Below are 17,681 nucleotides of genomic sequence, written 5' to 3'. Positions count from 1 at the left end.
TGACAGATGGAAGAAGGAGAGTTTCGAAACTGGACTGAGAAAATCCAAGCAAGGCTGCTTTCATCATCACTGGACACACCTCAACAGCTGCAATCTGTTTTTGAGTCCCTGATAGCTAAAAAGCAAGGGCTTTGTGAGATGCTACAAGCCTGGAATAATAGGTAAGAGGACACATGCTGGAATCATGACCAACACTGATAGAGTGTTGGTTCAGGGAGGGAAGAAGTTCAGCTGTAGTTTCTTTCACTGCAGAGCAGTTACTGTATAGAACTTGTGCTGAATGTGTTGTACTGTTGAACACCAGTTCTGATCAGTTGGAACAGAAAATCATTTGAGGCCATATGATAAAAGCATTGTGTTGTATAGCACAACTTACATCTGGAGGAGAAATTTTTGTTTGAGTAATGGTGGAAGAGATGGGAAGAGGGATGCATGGGACCTGTGGAATGGGTTTTCATTCAGAAAAAGAGACTTAGTCTCAGAGCTAAAGAAAATATGCTGTCTTTGGCCATTTGATGCATCTTTGGCAAGTGTTAGCAGCAATCTGAGTTTGTTATGGAGAAACTTCATAACCTGTATCATTCAGAGATAACACCAGTAACTTACCTTTTGATTAATTTTTCTTTGGTGGTGGTGGTTTTGTGTGTGTTGTTTTTGTTTGTTTATTTTATTATTATTTTTTGTTTAAGATTGCAAGATCTCTTCCAACAAGAAAAAGGGAGAAAACGTCCATCAGTACCACCCAGCCCTGGGAGACTGAGGCAAGGTGAAGAAAGCAAGGTATGGCTAACAGGCTCTAAACCTCTTAAACATTTTTTTTTCTGGGGCAGCACAATAGTCTTAAGACTGGCTTCAGTTCTCTTTAGCAGTTATTAAACTAGTTTTACTGCATCTTTTAGTTTTTGACTTAAATTTTGTGCTAATGTATGTATCTTTTCCTAAAAGATGTGAACTAAGACCTATATTGTGGAGTGGAAGAGTAAGCATGAATAGGAGTTGATGATTTTCTGTGATGTTTGTGTAGTGTGGATATGAGCACTGCCAGCAGAGCTGCAGTCATTGGTGAGTGTGTGCCTAGATAGGAACTGGGCCATCTCCTTCAACCCTAGGTTGTTGCCCATCAGGTGCACCCCTTGTGAAAAAGAAATTACAATATCGAGAGGTAGAGCAAATGACGCAGAAGGGACTGATCATGGCTTTTCAGGATGTGATGTTTTGTGATGTATCCTGTGGGAACTGACTGAAGGGATGGATTTTGGACTGCTGCCTCAAGAGCTCTGTCCAAGGATACACATGCCAGCGTGATGAACTTCCACCCTTTGGGGAGCTGGAGCTCTGAGGAAATGTCTGGGCTGCAAGGCAGTACAATATAAGCATCACACAGAGAGGCTGAACTCCCAATAGTTCTATACAGCAAGGTGCACTAAAAACTCCTAGAGACCCTGGATTGCTCTGCTGCATGCACAAATGCCCCTTCCACTTAACACATATTTGTTAGGTGCTAAAGCAAACCTTACCTTGATCTAGCAGGAAGTAGGGTCTTAGAGAGGGAGTGTAGTGTTTAAACCAGCATACACAGATAACAGCCATCATAAGCATCCTGTGAACTTGAGTTGCTGTTGCCTTGTCTTTTTTTTATGGTAACAGATACAGTGACATGCAGAGGCTGAGAAGTGGGTGGGAGTGCTCCATTATAATACATCTGCCTTTGTAAGTGTTCCACATAGGAAGAAAGAGAACTGTAAAGAGCTTGGCACCAACGTTGTTGTTTTATTATTCTGCCTAGATCAGTAGCATGGATGCTTCCCCACGCAATGCTTCTCCAGCTCTGCAAAATGGAGAGAAAGGTCTGTTACTTATTTTTCATAATATGCCAATAGAAGCATATTATAGCCCTTTTCCTGACATAATATGGGAGGTATTGTCAAATTTGATGAATCAGAGAAATACCAAATCCCCATCATGTCGCATTGGTTTTTTCTAATGGTAAGATAGAAGTTGGCCATCTGCTTCTAATATGAAGCTGAATTACTAGTGATTGGCCCACAAGAATTTTCCATTGAACTTTAGTTTAAAAACTTTCAGAAGCTTTCTAATTAACTGAATAATTACATGGAATTTGGGAAATGCCTTTCCCCTCTTCTGTGATCTGGTTTTGGATGCTGAAATCTCTTACCTGGGAGTATACTGAGAGTTTGTGAGAGCTGAAGGTAGTAGTTGTAAGAGTACATATTTTCTGGAGGTTACATGCTACACTGATGATCTTCCCAGTTCGTTGGTCTGTGTGGCCTTACCAGCTTTCTAAATAACAACTTTCTTAAAGCACATGCTGGTTATAGCTTGGGCTGGGAGCAAACAATATCACTTCTGACAGCCATGTAAAATTATTTCTTCTGTCCTTAACTCTCAGAAGATCGTTTTCTGACAACTTTATCAAGTCAGAGCTCCACAGGCTCCACCCATCTACAGCTGCCCACCTCTCCAGAGGTTGCCTCAGAGCATATGACTGGTGCCAACACACTCTCTGAACAGGACACAACAAGCAGCTCAGAAGGTATAGTTCAGTTGTCTTTCTCTTGCTTTTCTGTGCCAAGTCCACAAGATCCTTTTAGGAAATGACAAATAACTGGTAACTCTGTGGTCTGTAGTCTTCCTTCTGAATTTACATCTTAAACTTTGATATTGTGGTGCAGACCTGACATGTGTCTGTTCCAGATGTGTTTGATGGACACTCGCTGGGATCTACAGACAGCCAAGTGAAGGAGAAATCTACTATGAAAGCTATTTTGGCTAACTTTTTGCCTGGAAACAACTATAACCCCATTCCCTTTCCCTTGTAAGTACTGCATAATATATACAAAATGTACAAAATCAGCAGCCTTGTCAGATTGCAGGCAGAGCCATGCATGCTTCCTTTGCTCAGTGTATAATTTAAGTCATTACTTGAGTTTGCCTGAGTAAGATAGAAAACTTTGTCAAGGTAGGAAGTTCTCTGTGTCCGTTCTAGTTGCTTGTAGGTTAACCACCTTTCTTATGAATGATCTGCCCTTGTGTAAAGCCAGTATTAGTTTCTTCTCCTAGCAAGCATGCCTCCTCAGAGCTCTTGTGGGAGATGAAGGGGTGGGGAAGAGAGGAGAAAGGTGCCTCCTAACTTCATTGCTGCAGGGAGGGAGTGGAAATGCCCTTCCTTAGCAAAGACTTAACTAAAGCTACGTGCCTGCATCTTGTTTTTGCTTCCAGACCTCTTCCAAGGGTTGGACTCAAATTGGCATTGTCTGGGTGTAGGTCAGGTTCAATGGCTACTGCATGTGCCCTCAAGTGTCCCTCTGGTGTGAAGATGGGCAGGCTGGAAAGTCTTTCTTGGTCTGTGTGCTTTGTAGTGTTTCTCATTTGACATGAGCCTAACGTTTGGCAGCCTGAGTTTACCTTGGGAATCCCACCCCCAGCATAAGGCCTTGGGCTCATGAGGTAAAACCTAAATGACTGACCCTACAGATCAGTGAAAAAAATCATACAAGAATCCAGGAGGTTTTGGGGAATTTTCTGTGATAAACTGCCTGTTTAGAAAAGAGTCCAGGTTTGTTCCCTAAGTTCAGTCTACAGGCTATGCTGCTGGATAGTCAAACCAAATTCAGGCAGGTTTTGGTGCCATTAGAAACAGTGGCTGCTAAACAGAAAGAGACTCTTATTCTAACCTGAAGCTGGTCTTCTGATCCAAGCAGCTTGCTTGAAATGCTGATTGCTCTAACACTCTGCCATTTAGAATTAACCACAGAGTTATGAATGTGTTTGTTGGGAGAAGCTGTTCTGGGGAGCTTTGGTTCCATGCTAAGACTTGCAGCTTGTGCCTGGGAGTGCAGTGATGAGATCTGGGTTTTGACCAAAACTTCTTTTCTTTACACAAATTTTTATGATCTAGTAACAGTCTGTTGTTTTCATTTAGTGACCCAGATAAGCACTACTTAATGTATGAGCATGAACGTGTACCTATTGCAGTCTGTGAGAAAGAGCCAAGCTCCATCATCGCCTTTGCTCTCAGGTACTGGTGTGATTTGGCTTTTCATCTGACATACTTTGTACTTTTGTAGCTTTTGTGTTTGAGGAATATATAAATTTTGATGATAGGGAACAAGCATGACAGAATTTCTGCATTAAGCCATGTTAAAGTTTCTGCCAGAGATGGGATTCTTTCCTCTTACTGCTGAGATAATGAAAGTGCAACTGTTTTTTTGACTTTTTTAGTGGAACTCTAGTATGCAAAAATGACTTAGTTGTGTGATGTTTCTTTTAATGGGATATCTATCACTAGAGAAGGAAGTGGAACTATGTTTTGCTCAGCCTCTCCAGCTGGAGGAAGTGCAACTGAGTTGGGGAACAGCTATTAGTATTGATATTGCAGTCTGTTTCTTGCCTACTTTCAGTTGTAGCAGCTCTTGTTACTGCTCAGCTCTTCTCACCAGTTGCTTCAGTAAACCTTTGGGTTTGCATGTCACAAGGCAGCAGATTTTTGAAGAAGTGCATTCTTAAATTGTGGGAGGGGAAAAAATAAGGGGATATTTTTCCTGTGTATTGTCTAGAGCAGCTTTAGTTCTAAGAAAAAAAAAACCTTCTAATAATAAGAAAAAATAAAACAGAGGTTTTTCTACTGTGGTGTTTTGTTTCCTATGGTTGTCTCTGAACTGAATCTTTGGGCTGGTATTGCAGAGTTTCCAAGAGAACGCTTAATTATTTTGGGTCTTTCTCTTTCCCTTTCTTTTCTTCTTTCCCCATCAGTTGCAAGGAGTACAGAAATGCCCTGGATGAGTTGTCCAAAGCATCTCTGAAGAGCAGTTCTGAAGAAGGACTACAACCAAACAGGTTACATGCAGGAACTACAGTACATAGAGTGAAGACGTAGTGATGGTAGTGAATTAGCAAAACTAGGATGGGGAAGAACCCTCAAAATATGCCCCTGTTAGGGTGTCTGCTTCCTGATGGAATCTGACTCATTCCATGTAACCAACACATATTTCAGTATGTGAATTTGCATTTCACGTTCTGGACCATGCTGGCTCCATCACCTAATCTCTTGGCCGCATGCGTGGTAGGAATACTGGGCCTGCTTACCTTTGCTGTGGTCATGGATGAAAATGTTGCTGTGGACCTGAGAGATACTTTTTAGGATGATGGAGGAGGACAACTTTGGAGAGTCCCACACTGTTACACCTTTAAATGGTGTTTTTTTCCTTTAGTGTTTAGGCAGGAGAGAGAAATAAATGTCCAGGCATAAAGCAGTAGTGTCTTGGATGGCAGCATTTGTTGGTTCATCAGTTTTTTGTTCTTTCTCCTTTCAGCATGTCAGACAGCAAACCCAAGAGCAGCAGCCCTGTCCGCCTGCCTGAGGCTAACATGTGTCCCCTTCGCAATGCAGAGCCAGAGCAGCGTAAGACCGTTTTGCCAAAATCATCCATGGTGCTAATCTCAGCTCAGACTTGAGTCCATTTAACCTGGATTCTAGTTCATGCGGGGAAGAAAAAGCAGCATTCTGAGCTGAAATTGTGACTAGTTTTAGTGTTGACTTAATGTAACACATGAGAGGGATGGGAGTGTGTGGGTTTTTTAGTTTTATGAAGATCTTATGAGATCAGTAGTTCTTATGATAACTATTATTCTTATGAGATCAAACTGTCATTCCCTGGTTTAATGTTACTATGTATTGAACCTAGGGTTGTTCTTGAATCTAGCCTGTTCAGTGGGATATGATGCCCTTCTTTTGGCATTGCCTTCTTTAAGGAGATGCAGTTAAAATATCTTGAAATGCAGACATTAAGTTCTCACTGTATTAAAGACACTTATTATTGATCTGTGTTTTTAAATATCTCTGCACTCTAGGATGCTACTCAGAACACTAGATCATCCACCCTCATGGACCTTAGTTGCCTGAAGAATAGGAAATGAGTTATAGTTGAATGGCATAATTTCTTCACATAGAACAATGAATGGGGAATATTCATAGGAGTCATGCTGTTATTAAACTGCCTGTGGAAATGCCAACACCATCTTTTCCATTCCTTTTCACTGTAGCAAAGAAACCGTCTGGTGTTTTGTCTTTCTTCCGTGGCACGGGAGGGAAGAGCCCAGACCTGTCTTCCCAGAAGAAAGAGACCTTACGTGGTGCTGACAGTGCTTACTACCAGGTTGGACAGATGGGCAAAGAGGGAGCAGAAAACCAAGGAGCAGAGGCTCAAGGTACAAGACTGCAGAGTTCTTCTTCTCTCTTGGGTTGGTACTTCTCCCAAACCTCATTCATCCATGCAAGGCCCCAAATGCACTCCTGCTTGTACTTTTTCAACAGTCCAAGGTTACTCAGCATGCATTGAAAATTAATCATTTGAACATCAAATATGTTTTTTTCCTAAATACATTGCTTTTCTTTGTGATAAGGGAAACAGGATCTTTCAAATCCGAGCTATAGGGATGTGGAGTAGTCTGGTCTTGAATGCCTTTGGATTGAATTGACTCTAGTTAAGCAGCCCTGTCTTTCTCACTTGCTGTTTTGTTCTCATTGTTTTAGCTCATGGAAAATGCATGAAGAGGGAGGCTGGATTTGTGTCCATAAATAGCAGTGCCTTTCTAGCATATGTACTTTATTATACAATAATAGCTGTATTTCTAATTCCCTGTGTATACTTCTCTCTGTATTCTTGGGGAAAAAAAAATTTCTTGTGAAGTGAGTTTACAAGTAGTACCTAATGTGGCCTTCCTGGTAATAATAGTGAACAGCCCTGACCAAATGCCCTTTATGCCTTCAGATGATGGAGATGGAGGAGATGGACAGAAGAAACAGGTGGTGAATCCCCATGTGGAACTCCGTGAGTAGTTGTAAATAACAACTTAGTCTTAGCTAGCAAACTCATTTCTTCAGGCACATGCAGTGGCAGTCTTGAAGTTAATAGTTGTTTTTTTTGTGGTTTTTTTCTTTGTATTCTTGGTATCATGAAGGAAAAGCAAATGAAGAAAAAGAGCAATGCAATTTTTACTTACTGCAATCAATCTCTTTTGCAAAACTACTCCATGAACTTTTAAAAATTGTTATTTTGTCTGAACACTTCCCCATGACATACACTATGAGCTTATCTAGAGGGAATTGACTTTCCTGTCAATTTTCCATTTAAATCCCATTGGTTGAAACTTCTGAATTACAATAAGCATGAGAGTTGTTTAGCACAATAATGCTCCTTTAGATACGAGTAGAATCTCAGTGTTGTCTCGGGCATGTTGCACACTGTTATTGAGGAAAACCATTTCTTGCAGAGTTCTCAGATGCGAATGCCAAGTTCTACTGCCGGATTTATTATGCTGGGGAGTTTCACAGGATGCGTGAAGTGATCCTGGGGAGCAGTGAAGAGGATTTCATCCGATCCCTCTCTCACTCGATGCCCTGGCAGGCACGAGGTGGCAAATCTGGAGCTGCGTTCTATGTGACTGAGGGTAAGTGCAGCTTCTTCCCTCCTTGTAATTAGGGGTATTATTTCTGTGTGGTGGTGGTTAGTGTGTCATTTAATCCCTGATACCTCTGTCCAGAGGGTTGCTGATTGTTAAGTGGTCACTAAGAAAGGAAAATTAAGTGAGTTGTTCTGGGGTCTTTAGTATCAAATTATTTGTCTCTTTGTATGTGCAGGAAAACAAAATATAGTTCTGTTTTTCAGCATTAGCAGCTAGGAAGGCCAATTGAACAGAAGGGTTGTACTCTCAGGCAGGCTTCAGAAAACAAACACTTGAGTATAATTCAAGGAAAACTTGTTGTTAAAGACACAGTGTTTCTTATAATCTCATGTGCTATTGTTAATCTAATTTGTTTTTAGAACTTTGGCCATTTCTAGGCGTCTGTGTAAAACAAGTACTGAACAAAATGGTCTGTAGGCTGTTTCTGTTGGCTATATAGGAAGCCCATATAGCCGAGGTAGAGCTAGTGTAGTCAGTCCCTTGTCCATGATTTACTGGAAGGTAGAAATCTAGGGAGGCTGAAATTCAGAGTATGTGAAGTAAAAAGAATCTAGAAATGAGCTTCTGGGAGTAAGGATTTAAGAGCATTGTAGTGCTTTAATGTGGCAGTCCTAAAAAATTGCAAATATACATCACTTATTGTATGTAACCCTGTTGCCTCTGTCTGATGTTAAAACAGATGACAGATTCATCTTGAAGCAAATGCCTCGTCTGGAAGTCCAGTCATTCCTTGACTTTGCTCCACACTATTTCACTTACATCACGAATGCAGTTCAGCAGAAGGTATTTAAAAAAAATGCCTTTTATTTTAGGCAGTGTTTCTCTTAACCATTTTCATTTAAATAAAAGAAAATTTTGGAGGGTGTGAGTTACATTAATAATGGGTTTTTAAGATGTAAAGTGGAAATTATGCTAGGACTTCTGAGCTGTAATACACAGAGCAGTGATGCTTCTAGTATGGGATTGCTGATTGTCTCTACACAGATCTTAACCCATGTCTTGTCTTCATTAGAAGCCCACAGCACTGGCTAAAATCCTTGGTGTGTATCGAATTGGTTACAAGAACTCTCAAAACAACACTGAAAAGAAGCTGGATCTGCTTGTCATGGAAAACCTTTTCTATGGCAGGAAAATGGCTCAGGTAAGAGCAAAGTGTTCTGTTCCTTGCAGTGCAGTTGTGACTGGGAGAAAGAGCAGGGTCATTTGTAGCCATCTAGGTGACTGAACTTTGCATGTGCTGTTGACCTCAAAGGTGACAGTTTGTGCCTCTTCCTTGTTATGTGATCCTCAGGAGCTTGATGCCTATACTGGCTAGTTCAGATAGCTGTTGTGCAGGGTTCTGTCTTTAGAAGTCTTGTTTGTCCCCGTATCCCTGTTGTCTGAGAGAAAGCATTACTAACCTGGTTATGAAAATGTAAAATTATTTTACAAAACTTTCAGAGGAACTGACTGGAATTACAGACTAATTTGTTTAGACTGAGAGCCTCACTCAGAGAGAGTTACTCTGTAGTGGGGGGAGTTAATTATTTTTTCAACCTGCTCTTTTTTCTTGGAACCACTTCAGGTGTGGGACAAGATTTTGAGTTCAGTCTTGCTCTTAGTCAAGGAAAAGCCATCTTTATCGGGCACTAGAATGAAGATATTAAAATTACTAGGGGGAAATTCTCTTAAATAGAGATTTGAAGCTGAAAAGGAAGTTCAAACAAACATCACTTCTAAACTTTGATAATATTAGTTCTTTCCACTTTACCTATCAGTGCCTGACCTCAAACAGGGAATGTTTGTGGGAGGAGGTGGATGGAGGGAATTCTAGATGGATGTAAAGGATGTTGTGGGTTTTCTTTTTGCTTGTCTGTTGTTTAAATAATGAGGAGGACTCACGCACTACAAAACAGAAACCCAAACAGAGTGTGGACTCTGTTCCACGCAAGTTAGTGAAATCTCGAGTGAACAGAACTTGAACAACCTTCTCTAACAGGTAGAAGCAGGAGAAGTCCTTGAAGCAGGACTTTGGACTGGAGAATTCCAGAGATGATAATTTCCAGCCTCATGATGGGTTTGTCTTTACCTTGCCAATGTTAACTGGTGCTTCATGCACCACCCACCTCCCTCTTCAGTGGCTTAGCTTTTGTCAGCAATTAACTCTATAGAAACTGGCTGGAAAACTAAGTTTACCTAAACAATATAAAAAGTAGCGGCACCCGTTTTCTCTTAATTTAGACTAAATAATAGTGAAATAACTTGCCTAAAACTTGTGAATTGAGATGGCAGAGCTTTCACCCAGGCTTACATGCTATTCTCTACAAAATATTTTTTGTTGATTGTCTTCCCCCTAAAGAGAAGGAAAGAGTTGGCCAGCTGTGCTGCCTTCTCAAGTGCTAGGTACTGAAGTCTTTCACACAGAAAAATGAAACAAAGTTGTGCTGTTCTCCATTTCAGGTGTTTGACCTGAAGGGCTCCCTCCGGAATAGAAATGTTAAAACAGACACAGGCAAGGAAACTTGTGATGTGGTCCTGCTGGATGAAAACCTCCTGAAGATGGTTCGGGACAATCCTTTGTACATCCGTTCCCATTGCAAAGCTGTGCTGAAAGCCTCCATACACAGTGATTCCCAGTTCCTCTCCAGCCATCTCATCATCGACTATTCCCTGCTGGTGGGTCGTGATGATACCAACAACGAGCTGGTCGTTGGGATCATTGGTAGGTTGTCTTTTGTATTTTGTTGCTCTCAGATGATGGAATGGTTTTCTTCTGGTTTAGATGTTCATAGTGCTCTTAGAACTGTGCCACCACCAGAGAGATGGGTGTCAGGAAATCTTGTCTTCTCCCTGGTGGAATACCACCCTAATCTCTTACAGGTATTCAAAGTGGAGGTAGTAAGTCTTCTCTCCAGGTCTCTCATAGGCTCAGATTAGCATTTGCATTGTTGAGTATATGCAGGAGGACTCAAAAGTAGTTTAACCTACACTTTGACTCCAGTTGAGTTATTTGTATGCTTTTGTGTTTAATCTGTAAACTTTAGTTTAGTCATGTTTACATAGGCTTTTAAATCTTGTGTGGAGGGGCTCTAAGGAGAAACAGTATTGGTAGGGTTGGAAGAAAGAAGTTAAACATCATGGGATCTCATATAATCATGTAGCCTGACCTGGACAATGTGGGTGGCAATGCAGTAATCACCTTGCTACATCTTCTGACTTGTGACTGGAAAGCAGAGACAGAAAAAGAGATGGTTTAGACAGACAAACTTCTGTAGTATAAAAGACTTAGAGATGATGCAATTTTGCAGGATGTGGAATTGACTTAGGAAAACTGTCTTGAAATGCAGCTCATAAATGCTTCCAGATGAGATCTCAGGACAGGAGGTCTGGATTACACTTATTCTGATGAAGCTCAAAAGCCATTTCAATAACATTTCTAATTGAGTATTAAAGTCCCAGCTACAAAGAAAGCTCTTGTTTGTTGCAAGTTGTTATTACTTTCTAGATTTGTAGACTCTTAAATATTGGAACAGGATGGGACTACACTGACCATGTGCTTCTCCTGTATGTCTTGTCTGATATATTTTATATGATACTTAAAGTTATCAGTTCCTTCAGCATTTAACACAAATATCTGAGGGAACTTGGTGAGCGCAAATATTATCAAGAAGAGAGAACATGTCTGCTGTATCAGGCTATCAGAATGTTCTTTAGATGATACCCTGAGAACTTATAAAGTACTCAAGCTAAATTTGTGTTGGACTGCAACTAAAAAAATCTTAGCTTGGACTGTGTTTCAATCTGAGGTCAGTATCTCCACCTATTTTAGATCCTGTCACATTTAGATGTGATACAGGAAACAAGTAAGCTAGGTCTCTGAAAACTGATCTTACTGCAGCTTTAGCTTTGCAGGCTAATGTTCATGTGCTTGTATTGACTGAGCATGCTTTCTCTGAAGGGGCTTGGAAACAATTCAGAAGTTGTCTTCTTGCTGCCCCCTCTGCCAGTCAGGGTCACTGGTGATGTTTCCAGTCCTCCCTATCATAAAGTGGCAATCACTTCCATTCTGTTATCGAACCTGCAGGTGGCTGCAGTGATGACAAATGCTGGTTTAAATGGAGAGGTCTCCAAGCCTCATTGCTTCTAGTGGGGCTTCTGGGATGAGGGTGAGTGAAGTGACCCTTGTAAATGAGCCCTTGACACTAACATGGATAAAGACAGACGTGCTTGGGCACCCTGTTCTTGTGGACTCGGGAAGAGTTGATTGTGATCTTGCTGGACTTTTGAGATACTGTACTTACCCTACCCAAACGTAATCAATACTACAGAAAATGAGGCAAGGTAGGGAAAATGCTGAAGCTCTGACTATAAAGCACTGCTGCTTTCCTGTCCTCTTTGGGGGGAAACAGTTACATTTTAAAACAGTGTTACTTGGATTAAAGCAAATAAAACATATTTGTGTGTGGATTTTTTTTTTATTGTAACAGACTATATTCGTACTTTTACCTGGGACAAAAAGCTTGAAATGGTGGTAAAGTCAACTGGCATCTTGGGAGGACAAGGTAAGTTCAGACTGAAAGCAAAGATTTTGATCATGTTTCCTTGTTACATGGAAGCTTTCGATAACACTGCTGGTAAAGTCACAACTTCCCCACCATGCAAATTTAAGATTAAGTTGTCGAGAGCAGAGGAAGGAATAATAGAATACCAGGTTGGAAGGGACCTCAAGGGTTATCTGATCCAACCTTTCTTGGCAAAAGCACAGTCTAGACAAGATGGCTCAGCACCCTGTGCAGCGAAAACTTAAATCCCCTCTGTTGGGGAATCCATCCTTTCACTGGCAAGACTATTCCAATGGCTGGTTGTTCTCATTGTGAAAAATGTTCCTCTTGTGTCTAACTGGAATCTGCCCAGGAATAACATATATCCATTACCCCTCATCCTTTCCATGTGGCTCCTTGTAAAATGAGTCTCCACCTTCTTTTTAGCTACCCTATAAATACTGGAGCATGGTGATATGGTCTCCTCTAATCAGCCTTTCTCCAAGATTGAACAAACCCAGTTCTCTCAGCATTTCCTCATATGGCAGGATTCCCAGTCCTTGGATCATCTCTGTGATCCTTCTCTGGACCCTCTTCAGTCTGTCCACATATTTTTTTTCCTTTCTTTTTTTTTTTTTTTTTTAATGTAGCAGGGACCAAAACTGAGTCCAGTATTCCAGGTATGGCCTGAAAGTAGCACCTTCCAGGTGGAAAATAATGTTGGGATACTGGTGGGATACTGACTTCTGTCCTTCTGTCTCTCTGCTGATGATGTCCTTGTTGATGCAGCCCAGTGTCCTTCCTGGTGGCTTTCTTTGCTGCAGCAGCAGCACTGTTCACTCTCACTGAGCTGCTTGCCCACCAGGATCCTCAGGTCCCTTTCACAGAGCTGCTCCCGAAGGGAGATTCCAGCCTGTGCCGTGCTCCTGCATTGTTTTCCCAGGTGCAAAACTTCATGCTTGTTTGTTGTTGAACTTTATAAGGTTCTATCTTGTTGCTTTCAAGTTTATGCTGTCTGCTGGTGTAATCTCCTGTGACATCTGTCTGTACTGCAGTATCTTTAGCCCATTTCTAACTGCTCTTGACTCTTACACATTAGGTAAGATGCCCACTGTGGTCTCTCCAGAACTGTACCGGACCAGGTTTTGTGAAGCTATGGACAAGTATTTCCTGATGGTGCCAGACCATTGGACTGGACTGGGCCTGAATTGCTGAGCTAAAGCCCATATTGGGAAAGCACAAGAGGACAATGACATTATAGGCCACTCTCTTCCAGCGGTCTGTCCAGCAGCAAGAGGATTGCAGTTCCATGTCTACACTGACCATGTGCATCATGTTGCAGAGTGTGAAATCTGCTTGCACTTTAGTCCCCCCCTTGGAGGATAATAAGCAAACCAGCCTCAGTAAGGATCTAAACTGTAAGGTACCACTGAACAGCACTGATAAGTGACATTCCTGCTGTCAGTAGGGAAGGTGATGCTATCTCCTAAGTATTGGACTGAGATTCTATCCAGATCCTGATGGTACATGAAGAACTACATCATCTCTGGAAGTCTTGCACTGCCAAAATGGTGTTGAATATGAGCAGCTCATGTTTCTGTAGTGGATACTTGGTACTGAAAATGTGAAATAAGCCCCCAAAATGTGGATGGGGGAGAGAAGAATGAAGTTAATTCATGAGTTCCGCTATTGTTGCAAAGGTCTGTAATTGACCTATATAGAATCCATTAATAACTTGTGTTGTTTATGCTCCATAGTTTTAATTCTTACTGGGTTCTGTAAACAGTATTTTTTTTAAGGCAGCTCCACATCTATAATGCCCTATGACTCCATCTTTTAAGTTATGTTACTGCAGTACAGCTCTGGTTAATCTGTCATAATCACATTTTAGCTGCATCCCATAAAAATGGGTTGTCAGTCATCAGTATACTGCAAAACTCAAAACATATCCCTTCACTCCTAAACAGTACTTTGGTCTGAATGTTACTCAAATTCCTGGAAACAGGTAACTAACATACACTTTAATTTAACAAGACTTGATTGATTATAGTTATGAAGCAGATTAACCCTTTCCTTAGTAAAGGTAATAAGTTGCTAGACAAAGTGCGTACTGCAACTTTCTTCTTAATGCAACTATCATTCCTGGCAGATCATTTCAAATCCAGTTCAGTTTCCCTTTACTTTCAAGCAATGCAATTACCTCATGGTGAAATTTTGCCAGGAGAATGTTTGTCTTGCATTCGTGACATTATTTTTTGTGGTCACGGAGATGAATGTAGTTGTTGTTTTCTGTAAAAAGGAAAACCTGAACTAACAGGTATCTTGTATGATGCATAAGATGTGCAGAGATCTGTGAGTCTCTATATTATTACAATAAGCATTTCTTTCCATTAAAAAAAAATTACTCATTTTTGTAGGTGATGAGTTTACTTTTTAGTTTCATTATAATACAGGCCAGTAAATAAGAGGAGCTTTAATGAGTTTGAAAGGCAAGAATACTGTCTTTTGACTTCCAGTCTCTGATGGAAGAACATCAAATGAACATGGAATCTGGGAAAGGATATCTCTTAGTGATCACTTGCTCATTCTAACCAGTTGCCTCATAATGCCCTCATCACTGTAACTATGGATTGGAACATGCATTTTGTTCAGTTCTCCTGTGTTCAGTATTTTTTTCTGTAGCAGATGGTGGTGGCTGTTGAGGAGTGACCAGCAGTAGGCAGCACTGAGAAAGGAAAAAAAGGCCAGCAGTGAGAATTGTGCTATTTGCTCCAAAACCAACCAGTGCAGCTCTTGTCTGAGCTGCCAGGAGGCGACAGTTATTTGTGTTGGAAGGAGCCTTCCTCGCCCTATTGCAACACTGCACTAGAGGATGAGCAAAGATGCTGGCCTTGAAGCAGCAGAAAAGAAAGTGTACTGATTTCCTCAGTGCAATGTGAGAATTGTTTCTGGGGATGCACTGTTCAAGGCTGCAGTGATGTGTGCTGTGGAAAGAGGACACAGTACTCCTTGCTTGAGTCCAACACAGCACATCAGGTACAGATGATCAGCTCTGGGATGCATCTTGTCTCTTCTGTTGAAATGTTCTCCCAGTTTGCCTGGCTGTGTGTGTGGCCTTGTCTAATGAGGTCAACCAGTCCATTAATTCAGTGCTGCTCCCACTTCTGTCTCACCTACTATCTTGTTCATCAGTGTGAAAGAATCTGCCATGCAGCCTATGTTCCAGTCTCAGTTGAAGTTTACATGTGTTCCCTTACTTCCCTTCTTAAAGTTTACAGGCAAAAACTAGACTGTCCTTGCCTGCTAAGGTGACCCAACAGCAGCTAATTATGTTGTCTTCCACCTTTGTCAGTATGTGGATTGGTGGATGGAACACAAGTGTGGGCATGGCAGCTGCACTAGGCTGATGTGGTGTGCTAGCCCACTCTGTCACCAGTAACCCTCATCCTTGTCCTGGGACGTGTGGCTGCCCTGTGCTGCTTGTGTGCCAGAGTCCAGAGCAGATGGCTGTTAGCAGCTTCATCACCTGACAGCTGCTGATGCTCCTCTGAATGTGACAGCACGAGGCCCTCAGCACTGCAGAAGGGAGAGAGAAGCTTCCACAGTTTTGCAGCCTGTGAACAGAGCCAGAGACATGTGAATGGTCATGGCCCAACTTTTTGGGCTGAAGTTACAGCAGTTGGAGATATTTGTAGGAATGATCTTGAGCTGGTATCAACAGTTAATTTTTGGCCAGGATGTGGCTGATAGACTAGTCCTGATTATACTGGTGTATAAGCTACTGGTCATGAGTATCACAGTAGCTGCAGTATCAGCTGGAGTTTGGTCATCTTGGGTATTCTGTGATATAAAGCTGTAAACATTTCTAGTCCAAATCCCAGCATCTGAATGGGTCTCCTCAAATGTCCCATTTTCAGTATGATAGTTGTCCTGACATTTCAATTGCTACCAAGCTTAATTTTCTCAGAAGGAGAGCAGTACTTAATGTAGAACAAATCTTTGAGAGCTACTGTGTTCAGTCTGTGTCCCTGTAGAATTCCTAAGGATGAACCCTTTGGTCAGAGCTTATTTCTTTCTTTCTAACACAGGTTTAGCATATGTAAATCCCAGTTGCAAATATGAAGACTGAATTTCTTCAGAGCTACACTGACTCTTCTGTTGTTTTGATCTGAGGCCTTGAGACAAATGTCTGAATCTTGTCCAAGTCAGAAGCAATGACTTTGAGTCAGCATGTGGACAGCAGAATGCCTTCTAGCAGCCCAGGGATGCATTCTGTCCCCTGAAAGCACATGAGGGACTCTTGCTGATGGAGCAGTTCTAGGGTGCTCAGGGGAGTTACCTGTGGAGTCTCCTCTGTGAGAATGACCAAAACCAAATGAATTGTTCACTAGCTGGTGGCCAGACTAGTCATTCTTCAAAGCACTTAATGTACTATAATGTATGCATTTCTATTCTAACTTGTTTCAGCTGTATTTTATAAAGTTGATGTACTAAACTCTTTGAGAATAATTGCCTTGACTACTTGGAGAATCAAAATGTAATGTATATAGATACAAATAAAGTGACTAAAGTATACTTGAGTCTGTTCCATGTGTGGAGCAGTTAGGTCTCATTGCACCCCATTTTCTTGATCAGAGGCAAGGCCACTGCTCACTGTGCAGGGACTGCTGTGCTGATGGAGCAGCACCTCTGGGCAGCTCCCCAGGGCAGTGGCAGTAGAATGTGCAAATAACCTTTTACACAGTTCTGTCTTCTCTGCAGCTGCTTTTCACCACAGTGCTGTGTGAGACAGGGATCCAGTTTTGTCCAGCAGCTGGTGGTGTGCCTTTGCCCAGTTCTGCCACAGTGTAGAACACATTCCAGGTATTTCCATAATCTTCTTTTAAGTGGATTAGCTAAAGAAAAAAAATCCAAGAAGGTCTGCAAAGAAATGTATTCTCTTGATTGTTTCATGTTAATCTGGTATATATTAACCTCCTTACTAAGGCTTAAAATAATTTTTGATTAGTTCTGGGAAGGGGACTTGTTCATTCCTAGAATATAAAACCCTACCTAAAACTTGAGGTACTTACCTGTATTATGTGCAGTCACCATTTTTTGCCAGGTGAGTGAATTCTTTCATCTGCTGCAGTATGAAACTGCATCACAACCTGTCCCCCCATGGGGGTATGAGCAAGGAAAAGATGGGATACTCATTTCAGGGGCAGTGCTGCCTTCAGCGGGTGTCAAGATGAGTGGTGGGACTTGAGCTTCTGGCATGAAGTTGAGAAGCACAAATGCAGCCTTAGTTCAAGAAATAATGATCCGATGACCAAAGGTAGGATAATAAAGTAAGTGAACACAATTACCAAAAAGAGCATTGAATTACAGTTGAAAAGACAGGAAGGCAATATAGTAACTTTTCTCCATTGCTTACATAGGATATTTTTCTACTATGGCTTCAGCAAACATGAAACATCCTGGGTATGGGCTTGTTACTGTACCGGCTGAGATCTTGTGTCATAACTAAAATAAACTACCTGCCAGGTGAAAGAATTACATATCTACCACAGCAAAACTGGGATTGCTTAATGAACATACGTACATAACAAGAGAAAGAAAATGTTTTCTTTTTCTGACAGGATTATAAGTATTACTTAAAATACATATTATAGGGAGAATATTTTCTGGAAACAA

At 41.4% G+C, this 17,681-nt stretch overlaps 1 protein-coding gene across 13 annotated transcripts in view; it reads left to right on the top strand.

The window, feature by feature from the left end:
- Positions 1–16,578, top strand: part of PIKFYVE (phosphoinositide kinase, FYVE-type zinc finger containing) — a 62,813-nt gene extending 46,235 nt beyond the window's left edge. For 5 of the 13 annotated variants that reach the window (XM_041403487.1, XM_041403492.1, XM_041403484.1 and 2 more), the window contains 17 exons: positions 7–161; positions 690–780; positions 1,787–1,847; positions 2,411–2,554; positions 2,716–2,836; positions 3,241–3,363; positions 3,944–4,039; positions 4,774–4,857; positions 5,334–5,422; positions 6,064–6,261; positions 6,792–6,851; positions 7,294–7,470; positions 8,165–8,268; positions 8,498–8,626; positions 9,925–10,186; positions 11,952–12,026; positions 13,105–16,578. In XM_041403487.1, the coding sequence (XP_041259421.1) occupies positions 7–161; positions 690–780; positions 1,787–1,847; positions 2,411–2,554; positions 2,716–2,836; positions 3,241–3,363; positions 3,944–4,039; positions 4,774–4,857; positions 5,334–5,422; positions 6,064–6,261; positions 6,792–6,851; positions 7,294–7,470; positions 8,165–8,268; positions 8,498–8,626; positions 9,925–10,186; positions 11,952–12,026; positions 13,105–13,220 (2,085 nt within the window). In that variant the 3' untranslated portion in view covers positions 13,221–16,578. The other 8 variants (XM_041403493.1, XM_041403491.1, XR_005952567.1 and 5 more) reach the window with 7 other exon arrangements.
- Positions 16,579–17,681: the final 1,103 nt, after the last annotated feature.

Source organism: Onychostruthus taczanowskii, unplaced genomic scaffold (genome assembly GCF_017590055.1).
Source record: "Onychostruthus taczanowskii isolate IOZ18803 unplaced genomic scaffold, ASM1759005v1 scaffold20, whole genome shotgun sequence".
NCBI classification, from domain to species: domain Eukaryota; kingdom Metazoa; phylum Chordata; class Aves; order Passeriformes; family Passeridae; genus Onychostruthus; species Onychostruthus taczanowskii.
The sequence above is the reverse complement of the archived record's forward strand: the minus strand, read 5'-3'. Positions and strand labels throughout refer to the sequence as shown.